The following is an 11,540-nucleotide window of genomic DNA, read 5'->3' on the forward strand; positions in this document are numbered from 1 at the left end:
ATCCTCAAACTAAACCTCGTAGACTTACAGGCCTGGACACCGGAAGGATACAGCAGTCAGTGCTGGCCTCTGAGTCTCATATGTGTGCAGGCAGGTTGCACACCGTTTCTTTGAAATGTATCTTCCAATCCAGACTGACTTTGGCCTAATGCCAGATTGACTTTTTTAAATTAATTAATTAGACTGCACTGGGTCTTAGTTGAGGTACATGGAATCTTCGATTGTGGCATGCAGGATCTTTAGTTGTGGCATGTGGAACCTTATTTCCTGACCAGGGATTGAACCCAGGCCCCTGCCTGGGGAGCAAAGAGTCTTAGCCACTGGATCACCAACCACGGAAGTCCCGTCTGACTTTTGAGTCAGGATTCAAACCCAGGCAGCCTGACCAGAGTCCTTGCTCACCACCTAAACCCTATTGCTTTGTCAGAAGAAGCATACTACAGTGCTTAGAAAATGTAAATGTGTTTCTAGGATCAAATTCCTTAAGCCTGTCCTCATCGTTCTTGCCTCTTAAAAAAAAGTGTTTTAAAAATAGAGTGAGAAGGAGAATGATTAAGTATTACAGACTGCAGTTTGGGGTTTTAGAACAATTAACGATGATATCTGCTTATCTTAAGAATATGTAAAGACAACCACTAGTAGAACAAACAGAGTCTGTACCCTTCACAGCAGGGGTGGATGGATCTGCTAAGGTTCTTGGTTTACAAACAATGGCAAACAACTCTGACCAACTTAAGCAGAAAAGGAATTTATTGAAAGGCTCTTGGGAGCTCATAACAACAGCTCTTGGAAAACCTGGCAGAGCAAATGGGCAGAAGCCAAGGCAGGCTGGGCAACTGGAGCCCCAGGGGCAGCCTGGATGGGATGCTGCTGTTAGCACTGCTGCCCTGGGTCGTGGGTCTTAGCATCACTTGCTGCCAACGTGGGACCCTCCGGCTGTCTGAGTGTAAGTCATGGGTCACAGTGATGTCAGTGATGCCGTGTCCAGAACACTTTCAGTTTCTGTATTCATAGTAGGAGCCTGGGCTTGGTCTCCCACCAAGTCACACACTGAGGGATTCCCCTCAAATTAGTTGATAATGCAAATACTAGGGAGCCCTCCAAGAAGGCAGCTCCTCTCTACAGGGAAGACTTGGGACAAAGAACGCCTGGTGGATCTGTTAGAAGACAAGAATGAGGAAGAAGGAGACACTGAGAAGTGTATGAAATGAGATGGGCTCCCGGACAGCAGGACTCATTTGGAAATGCCATCTGTCTACAGAACAGTGGATGCGAAGTGCTGCATACTTTATATTTCCTGAGCAGATACTTTAACAAAAGGAAGGGTGGGCAAATGCAGCTTTGTTTATGACACCCATCTTGGTGAGTTCCCAAAGAAAATAAAACTTTTTTTCTGAGAAGGAAACGGTGATTGCCTTGGCCTTCAGAAGTACTTTCAGAGAGGGTTGTGTATGATGAACCGTGGGATCTAGGACCCTCGGAAAGGAAGTGAAGAGCAGAGGCAACTGATGGACTGGGAGAAAGAAGAGCAGCTGAGAACCGGGAAGGTTAGACATGTTTAAAGAATAACTATGACTTATAGAGCAAAAGAGCTGGAAGGAGGCAATCATGGTCAAGAGCTCCCACTTCCAGAAGTGGAAACGCTCCTGGAGGTCCTAGGAGTGAGGAGGTGACCACAGGACCAAAAGGCTGGGGTGGAGAAGAGTGTCCAAAGCTGTAGGAAAGACCAGGAGGAGACGCCAGGGTCGCAGAGGGCTGTCCACGTGGGTTTCAGCATCACCCAGGATCACGGCAGGAAAGGAGGAGACAGGAAGCAGAGAGGGCCCAGCCTCTTGAACATGGAGGAGGAGGGATGTGTATGACTGTAGCCAGGACATGAGGTGACTTGAGCCCCAGAGGAGCCAGCACTCCTATCCTGGGAGTAGCACTGGGCACTTGGCAATGCTGCCTCACACCCCACCTCCCCTACCACCCTGACCGTGCAGAAGAGCAGAGCAAGCTGCAGAAGATGCTGCATCCAGGACAGACTGGGATCTTGCTGGCTGGCCTTTCTACCTCCACTCGTTTCTCAAGGGCTGAGCCCGGAACTGCTGTTTCCACTTTCCATGGTAACTCATGATAAATGGAAATGGGACCTACCCATTGATGTGCTATGGAGACACTCAAGAGACATACATCGAATTTACACTAAGAGCCCAGGTCTTTTGATAACTTATCTCCCCTATGTTCCCCCATCTGCCCAGGGCTTCTCTGCCCATAGTTGGCCCTTCACAAATGCTGACCAAAGCCTCAGGAGCACGTCAGCTCTGACTATCACTTAAGAGAGGCTCCAGGGAGTCCAGTTAGTCTGTGGGAACAACGGCAGGCTCCACCTCCCCCGACGCCACCCCAAGGCCTCCAGGGAGCTCATTTCAGAGACGACATTGGGTCCTCATGGCTCTGCACAGCCTCTTTACACAAGCTCCCTTCTCAAATTTGCCCATCCTGTCTAATATATGGTGGTTACCTCTGGAGAGTAAAGCTACAGGTGACTTTCTTTTTTTCTTTTCCTTTAGGCTTAATTCTTCCTTTAAAAAAAAAAAACTGTAATAAAATACATATACAATTTACCATCTTAACCATTTAAGTGTATAATTCAATATTATTCAAGTATATTCACATTGGTTTGCAACCAATCTCCAGAACTTTCAAACTGAAACCCTGTACCCATTAAACAACTATTTCCCCCTCCCCCCATCCCCTAGCAATTACTTTAAATTGCTTTCGTTTTCACTCATTTGTAATTTCCAATTTTCTAAAATGAGTATTGTTTTTACAATTGAATTTCAAAAAACCCAGAACATTTTGTACAATCTCCTCCACTTTGCAGTCAGGGGGCCGGGGGCCTGAGCTGGGGAGAGTCTGCAGGGAGAGTCCCGTAGCACCCAGGGGCCCTACAGCCCCTCGCCAGGGAGGCCACGGTTCCTTCTGCCGCAGTTCCCCCTCAGGAGGAGAACGGGCCAGGCGCTGTAGCAGGACAAGTTCTGGCCATGAACTGAGTCCTGGCTGAGCACCCAGCTATCCATGGGGACTCAGGATGGAGCTTCATTTCAGGACTTACTCCATCTCTCTTCTTACCTCAGGGCTTTCTTAGGGGCTGGGCAGGAAATAATTTGCCTGCAGTGCAGGAGATGCAGGAGACACCGGTTCGATCCCTGGGTCAGAAAGATCCCCTGGAGGAGGGCGTGGCAACCCACTCCAGTATTCTTGCCTGGAGAATCCCATGAACAGAAGAGCCTGGTGGGCTACAGTCTGTGGGGTCTCAGAGTCAGAAACGACTGAGCACACATGCACCCTCTTCTCACTTCACTGAGCCCCAGGCAGTCCTCACGGGGCACCCTTTGTCCTTGGGTGGCCCATGTCTCTTGTCCCCAGAGATTCTCTGGCCAGTCAGGCCCAACGCTCCGCTCATCTCAGGCCCCCAAGCCAGCATGTGAGGAGGTGAGAATGGAGGCAGGCAGGGGCCTCTGCTCACACATGTGGTTCCTCAGTCGGTGCTAAGTCTCACCTTCTCTAGGACAATCAAAGAACGTTCTTTGGGTGGCTCTGGAGGAGGTGGGGTGGGGAGCTTGTAGGGGTCAGGGCAGGAGTAAGGGTTGAAGGTAATGAGGATGTGAAGGGTAATTTCCGCCTTGTTAATCTGAGGGTATCTGTTACCAGCAGTGACTTCTGCACCCACACAGAAAACCAGCTGAAGTGCCAAAGTGCGATGCTCCAGAGTGTCAGGGCCTCTTGTTTTGCAAATAAGGGACCCAGGCATGTAAGGAAAGGCAATTTGCTTGATGCCGGGTGGGGGTGGGGGACAGCAGGAAGAGTGGGGGCTGCACAGGAGGTGGCAGCACAGCTGAGATTGGAAGCAGGTCCCCTGGATCCCAGGTACACCTGCCACCTAGTGGCTCCACCAGGTGGAAATCCCAGAGCAGAATAAGTCAACTGGCGGCGGGGGAGCGGTTGGGTCAGAGGAAGGTCGCAGGTTCCCAGGTGCACCAAGAGCTAGAGGGGGCAGAGTGGACCAGAACCGGAAGCTCAGCAAGAAATGGAAAGGGAGGGCCGCCCCGGAAACACTTCAGAAACTGGGGGTGGGTGGGGGAACCCCCAGATGGAGTCTTGCCGTGCCCAGTTAACCAGACATGATGTTCCTACCAGGGCAGGGCTGTACCAGGAGGCCTGGGGGCCTGGAGAGCAGACAGCAACCTTATAATCCTTCCAATACATGTGTGGGGGCAGTAGTCAGGTGCTAGTCAGAGTTACTAGGTTGAAGTGGGGTAGGGGGACAGAGGATAGCCTGCAGAAGAGGCAGGTGTGGCCCCCCAAAGCTGGGTGTGACCTTCTGGCCCCTTGGGGTGAAGCGGCATGAGGCTCCTCTCAGGAGGGGTGCGTCCCTTGCTGGCCCCCTGGGCTACTGTTCTCGGCCAGAGGCTGGGCCTGGCTGCCCGGGGAGCCCGTGTCACCCAGGATGCTGCCCACGGTCACCCTGCTGAGGCTGTAGGAGCTGTGGTGGGCTCTGTGGCCACGGCACTGGGTCCCCGGGCACATGGCCTCCCGGAAGGCGTCCCGGAAGCGGGTGGACATGAGGCTGTAGAGCACAGGGTTGGCGGCCGAGCTGAGGTAGAAGAAGACTCCAGAGATGACGTGCACGTACTGGAAGGCCAGGAGCAGGCCCTCGGTCCAGCGGGACACGAAGCTCCACATGAGGCGGTCGATGTGGAATGGGGCCCAGCAGATCCCGAACACCACGACCAGTACAACTGCGGGCAGAGAGGGCGCCTGTTCTCACCTCCGTGCCTCTCCCACAGGCCACCCATGCCCACAGTCCAGCTGGAAGCTTCTGGAACTCTGTCTGCCCTGGCCGTGCCCCTTTAGGAGAGGCTACTCTCATGCCACTGCCGCTGACTGACCAGTGGGCTGTGCCCTGGACCAGCCGTGGACACCCGAGCCAAGCCTGGCCTGGTCCGGTTCTCTCGCCGTGGAACTGGAACTGAGTGTGTGACACAGTGTGGCTAAGGACCCCTCTGGTGACACTCGGGGGCCATGCCTGCTGATGCATAAGCAGGGAGAGCAGGAGAATGGGGCCTGTGGTCAGAGGACAGTAGACGGGGAGGTCATGGAGAGAAAGGGAGATGAACACCGGCCCCCATACACATACACACACACTGAACACCAGTCCCCCCAACACACACACGAAGAACACTGGCCCCCATACACACACACACACACACACACACACACACACACGATGAACACCGGCCTCCATACACACACACACACACACACACACACACACACGATGAACACCAGCCCCCATACACACACACACACACACAGGATGAACACTGGCACCCATACATACACACACACACACACACACACACACACACACACACTGAACATCGGCCCCCATACCCCATACACACACACACACACACACACTCTCTCACTGGAGGGGAAGGGAGATGAACACCGGCCCACATACACAGACACACACACACACACACACACCCACTTGCCTGCCTTGGCCCTAGAAGCCTTCAAAGCCCCAGCCCCCAGCTCTCCTGGGCTCAGCTCAGTATCCTTCCTTCACGAACTCCCCTTTCTTTGAAAGGTCCCATCCCACCCCCAGAAAAAAGGCAGGACAAGCAGCCAAGCCTTCACTCTTTCTCCAGAGCGTCCCTCCAGCCCTGCTCTTAACCTTGCCCTTCCTTGGGTCTCTGCCATCAGATCTGCCTTGATTTCTGTCCCTTGTTCCCCGTGTTTGCTTCTCCAGCTCACGATCCTTCCCCCGCAGTGTCTCCCCCTCTTACGGCCCTCTGTGGCCTTCCTCATAATCTGGGATTTCAGTCAGAACATGGCTTACAACATCCCCAGCACATGGCCTGGTGCATAGTTGGTCCTCAGAAAGTGAAGACAGGAGAGAGAAGAAAACCAGAGCCCCAGGCCAGCAAGCAAGGTGGCCTTAAGGAAACACCCCACTTTCCCAGGGTAAGAGCCACCCCAGAGGCAGAGACTCGGCCCTAGTGGGCAGGGAAGTAGGAGGCAGCAGGGGCAGGTGGTCTCTAGTGCAGGGGTGAGCACACAGCTCCAGGTCGGGTCCACCTTAGGAGGCGGCACAAGTGACTGTGGGATCTGGGACATTGTTCTTGGGGGTGAGAGGAGTGAGTCCCTCTGTGGAAGCAGGGCAGTCCCCAGTTCGCTGGATAAAATCCCTTCGCTTTGACCAAAGTCTCACCAGCCCCATCCTGTCCTGGCCCACCCCACCTACCTGATTCAGACCCTGTGGAATAGGGCAGGGTGGGGAGAGAATCAACGACTGGGTTAGCATCAGTTTGCCTGTTTTCCCCAGGACCACTGTATATGAGAAAGTGTTAGGCCTAGGGCCATCAGATTATTACACAACTGTTAGATCAATTGACACCCACAACTTAGGGGGATGGTATTAACTATTTGTTTAGGAGTCCTGTGTTATAGGAGTGTGTAGAAGCTGTCAGGTCCTGGAAGAGGGCATGGCAACCCACTCCAGTACTCTTGCCTGGAGAATCCCATGAACAGAGGAGCCTGACAGGCGACAGTCCATAGGGTCACACAGAGTTGGACACGACTGAAGCGACTTAGCATGCATAGGACCACAGTAAGATCCAGAGTCTCAAGCCAGCTGAGTGTGCCCTAGCCAGCCCCAGCCCCCACTGTCCTGATCACATAGACCCTCACAAACATGCCTCTAATGAACTCTTTTTTCTCTCACTATTTTTTTTTTGGCTGTACTGTGTGGCATGCAGGATCTTAGTTCCCAGACCAGGGGTCAAACTTGCGCTCCCAGCATTGGGAGTGCAGAGTCCTAGCCACTGGACCACAGGGAAGTCCCACAACCTCTTTTAGATCATGGTCACTTGTGTGGTCCCCAATGAGCCACAGACATGGCATGCAGGAAATTCATCACCTTGCCTTTCCAGCACCCCCATCCCCTTCTTTTGGGAATTTTGCTCCCCCTGATCCCACCATGTGGATCTATGAGGGCTGCTCACCTCAGCATCCTGCCACTCTGGCCCTGTGGCAAGCCATGACCTAAGCCCACCAAATGAGAATCCTTCCCTGGGATTTTCAACTGCCACTAAGGGAAGAGGACAGTTAGTTCTGCAGGAAAGGAGAACTCTGTGTCTGAGGTCATGCCCCCAGGCTGCTCAGGGAAGGACAGAACCAAGACATATTTGGGAGCAAAGATAAGAGACCTGGGGGTCCAGAGCCCATGAACAGCTCCGTCATCCTGGAGCCCAGCTTCTGCCCTGTCTGCCTTTGGTCCCATGAGCCAGCTTCATGGTGATATCTGTGCATTTGCACCAAGCCCTGACCTTAAAACAGTCAAGACAGCAGCTCTACTGTTGCTGTCTTAAGGTTCTTAATCATTTTTTTAACAGGGAACCCTGAATTTTCATTTTGCATTGGGCTCCACAGATTATGCAGCCGATCCTGCTATGAACCATTCACATTTATCCTTCGTGTCAATTTCTCACAAGTTAATCTAAAAGAGTATGCACACATAAGCATGCACACACGGGGATGGGGGTGGGGTTACTCCCCCTCACGCTAATCCCCCATCGTAAACCCAAACATTCAACCCCTTCCCCCAGGCCCCAGAAACCCCCAGCTCCATGCCTAGCGCCTGGCTCAGTCCCCCTTCCCAGCAGCAACACTTACACAGCATCTTGGTCACCTGTGTCCGACCCCGATCCTGCAGCCCCCGCAGCCTGCGGCTGTCGCTTGTCCTGGCCCTGCCCTTGGCCTCCTGCCTGGGGATCAGCTGTCTCTCACGCCGCAGTCGCAGGCCGATGAGCAGGTAGAGCACGCTGATGGTGGCCATGGGCAGGCAGAAGAAGAGCACCGTGGTGGCCTGCACCACCAGGTTGTAGATGGCTTTCGGGCGCACCAGGGTGCACACAGTGGAGCTGGGCACCAGGCCCCGGCAGGGCACATCTAGCTGCCGGATGCCGTGCAGGCTGGTGTTGGGCAGAGAGCAGAGCACAGCTAGGCCCCAGATGGCTGCGAGTACGCGGCGCACGTGGGCGTGCGTCACCACCGACCTGGCCCGCAGCGGGTGCACCACGGCCACGTAGCGCTCGACGCTCAGGGCGGTGACGTTGAGCACCGAGGCCAGGCAGACGGTCTCAAAGAGCAGCGTGCGGAAGTAGCAGCCGCCGGCGCCCAGCAAGAACGGGTAGTTATTCTGCATCTCGTAGAGCTCCAAGGGCAGGCCCACGAGCAGCACCAGTAGGTCCGACACGGCCAGGCTGAAGAGGTAGTAGTTGGTGGGTGTGCGCATGGCCCTGTGGCGCAGGATGACCGTGCAGGTCAGCGCGTTGCCCACCGCGCCCACCGCGAAGATCAGCAGGTAGGTGACACAGATGGGCACGAACAGCTCCGTCTGCTGGGGCCCCAGGTACTTGAGCCTAAGCTCTTCATCGGTCAGGTTCAAGTCCTGGGGGTCAAAGGGCCCCAGAGCCCTGCTGCCATTGCAGGACAACGGGCTCCTTGCACCCAGGGACCTGTCTCCAGGGAGGATGGAGCAGTTGAAACAGAGAGGAACCTGTGAAACGGAAGAGAGAGACACCCAGAAAGTCACTCAGGGAACCTGGCTCTATCCTAATACCAGCTAAAGGTGCCGTTGACACAAAGAGGGCCATTATTTTTTGTGCCACTGAGAAAGGAAAACTCTGCCATCCATTGTAAGACCCATCACAATTTCATCTTAAAAATGTACATCTTAGGGACTTCCCTGATGATCCAATGGCTGACACTCTGTGCTCCCAATGCAGGGGGCCCAGGTTCGATTCCTGCTCAGGGGACTAGATTCTGTACGCAGCAACAAAAATCCTGAGTGCTGCAACTAAGACCCAATGCAGCCAAATAAATAAAAAATTTTAAAGAATTCTCCCCAAAATATACATCTTAAAAATGATTTTTTAAAAAGTGGGACTTCAATTTGTTAAAGATTTATTTATTTATTTTCTTTTGGCCATGCTGGGTCTTCACTGCTGTGCAATGGGCTTTCTCTTAGTTTCAGGAAGCGGGGGCCACTGTTTGTTGCGGGGCTCAGGCTTCTCATTGCAATGGCTTCTCTTGCTGCCGAGCACAGGCTCTACGTGAGTGGGCTTCAGTAATTGTGCCTGGTAGGCTCAGTAGTTGTGGTGCATGGGCTTAGTTGCTCTGCACCATGTGGGAACCTCCCAGCCCAGGGGTCAAACCTGGGTCCCTTGCATTGGCAAGCGGATTCTTAACCTCTAGACGACCAGGGAAGCCCCGGAACTTCAATTTTTAATTTCACAAGCTACTGAAACCTTTGGTTAGTGATGGAAACTCTCAAGCACGCACTATGCCATCGGCAGTCCCTTTCAGTCTCTACTCTTCCAAGCCATGGACTTTGGGAGAGACACTCAGTTTGGGCACCTGTAAAATGGGCACAGTGCACAGTATCAGTTGGTCCTGATGAGCAAGGAAGGGTTCTGGAAACACCTGCTTGGATTCAAATCTAGCCTCACCAATTTCGAACTGTGGGACCATTTGCATGGTAACCTCTCTGTGGCTGTTCCCTTATTACAAGGATCCAGAAATTTAATCCATGAAAGGTATTAGCACACTGTCTGCCTGACACACAAAAGGGCCTGATTACATGACCTTGCTGGGAGGACTGGGTCACTGGGCATCAAGCAAGGGAGTGAAAGGGCCCAAAACTATAATGCTGATCCAAAAGTTAGTGCTTACTTCTGTTTTCTATTCCCTAACCGTTTGAAGTCCAAGTATTTGATACCTTTGATGCTGCCAGTTCTGAGGTTCACTCTCCTCCCTCTGGCTCCCCATCTCTTTGCCAGCCCACCAGAGAGAGTGGGGCTTCCCACGTGGCACTAGTGGTAAAGAACCCTCCTGCCACTGCAGGAGACATAAGAGACTCAGGTTCGATCCCTGGGTTGGGAAGATCCCCTGGAGGAGAAAATGTCAACCCAGTCCAGTATTCTTGCCTGGGAAATCCCTTGGACAGAGGAACCTGGCAGGCTACAATCCATATGGTCTCACAGAGTCAGACACGACTGAAGTGACATAGCAGGCAGATAGAGTAGCTAAGGACCCTGGCTGTGAAGCTAAACAGACTGACTGGGGATCAAATGCCAGGTCCGCCATCCTCTTCTGTGACAGGCCCTCACTGTGCCTCAGTCTCCTCATCTGTAAAATGGGTAAGTAGATACAGCCTACCTCCTAGCTAGTTTCTGGGAAGAGTAAATGAGAGAATTAAGTTCTCAGGAACATGCCTGATAAATTTCAGGTGCTCAACTCCAATGCATAGTGACATGATCCTTACTTCTCACCCAGCAAATGAAGGACAGTCGAAGGGACATGGGGCAGGGGCTGAACGGGATTCCTCTGGTCCTGTGGCTTGTTGCGAAGACTGGGAGCTGCCCACCTGAGCCTGTTCCTCAAACCGGCCACCACCACCTCCCCTCCCTTCTGAGCAACCGCCGATTTTCCGGCTTGGTTTCTGGATCCTCTCCCTGGATCCTCGCTCCAGCTCCATTTCATCTCCTCAGATGCGGGTTCGGGGCTTCCCTTGCCCACGTACCTGTGTACCCACCGTTCAACTTTCTTTTTCAGGTCCTTCTCTCCCCTAAATCCCAAGTATTCTTCACCCCGAGTATCTTCTCACCAAAGTCTCCACCCAGAAGCCTCCCCCAGCCTTCCTGCCTCTCTGACCCCGAATCCCCGCATTTTGGGATGGAGGGGCATCTTTATCCCCTCAAAAGTTCCTCCCGCCCCTGCCTCCCCCAGCCTCCCTACCCGGGTTGCTGCGAGAGCTAAGCCGGGACCGCAGCGATGAGCTGAGAACGCGCAGGCGCCGACCCGGGTTCGAGAGAGGCTCCTGCGAACCCGGGGAAAGGTCGCCGCACCAGAGCCCCCCATGCCTCGCGGCGCGCAAGGCCGGCGAAAAGACAGATATACCCAAGGAGACTGCGAGTCCTCCGGAGAGCGGGGTGGCGGGGAACGCGTCTCAACTGGCCCTGCGATCCCTACCGCTCTGGGGCTACCCTGCGGGCGCGCCCTCCCCGCCGCGCCCACATCCCGCGCACCTACCATGCCGCCTGCGCCCCGCGAGATCCCAGGGGCCAGGAGCCCACGCGCCGAGCGCTGGCCGGGCGTCCTCGCACTGATCGACTGACGGACGCGGCGCCAGAGCGGGCCGACTGGCAGTCTGGAGGCGGCCAGCCCGCTAGCAGCCCGCAGGTCGCCCCGCCCGTCGGGGGCCAGGGGCGCTCTGGCCCAGACAGCCAACAGGGGGCAGTGGCGTCCCCTCAGCCCAGTTTAGCCCCCTTCAACGGCTGAACCCTGACACACTTACCTGGGGGTCCCACCGGACGCCACAGACCGTAGCGATTGTGTTTCCAAGTGTTTGATGGGGGACGCTTCCAGGAACACCGGAACCCTCACAGCAACGCATTTTATAGATGAGCAAACTGAGCCTCAGA

General features: G+C 54.2%; 1 protein-coding gene across 1 annotated transcript; it reads right to left on the minus strand.

Moving 5' to 3' along the window:
* Positions 1-2,605: 2,605 nt before the first annotated feature.
* Positions 2,606-11,245, minus strand: NMUR1 (neuromedin U receptor 1). The gene is made up of 3 exons (XM_070773949.1): positions 11,149-11,245; positions 7,729-8,614; positions 2,606-4,787 (listed from the first exon to the last, which is right to left on the minus strand). The coding sequence occupies exons 1-3, from the start codon at positions 11,149-11,151 to the stop codon at positions 4,405-4,407; spliced, it is 1,272 nt and encodes a 423-aa protein (XP_070630050.1). The 5' UTR covers positions 11,152-11,245; the 3' UTR covers positions 2,606-4,404.
* Between the last annotated feature and the right edge of the window lie 295 nt (positions 11,246-11,540).

Source organism: Bos indicus, chromosome 2 (assembly GCF_029378745.1).
Source record: "Bos indicus isolate NIAB-ARS_2022 breed Sahiwal x Tharparkar chromosome 2, NIAB-ARS_B.indTharparkar_mat_pri_1.0, whole genome shotgun sequence".
Classification (NCBI taxonomy): Eukaryota; Metazoa; Chordata; class Mammalia; order Artiodactyla; family Bovidae; genus Bos; species Bos indicus.

Coding starts and splice junctions, on each gene's coding strand:
- NMUR1 (XM_070773949.1), bottom strand. Junction 4,788..7,728: donor ACAGGTGACCAAGATGCTGT/GTAAGTGTTGCT, acceptor CTCTGCCCGCAG/TTGTACTGGTCGTGGTGTTC.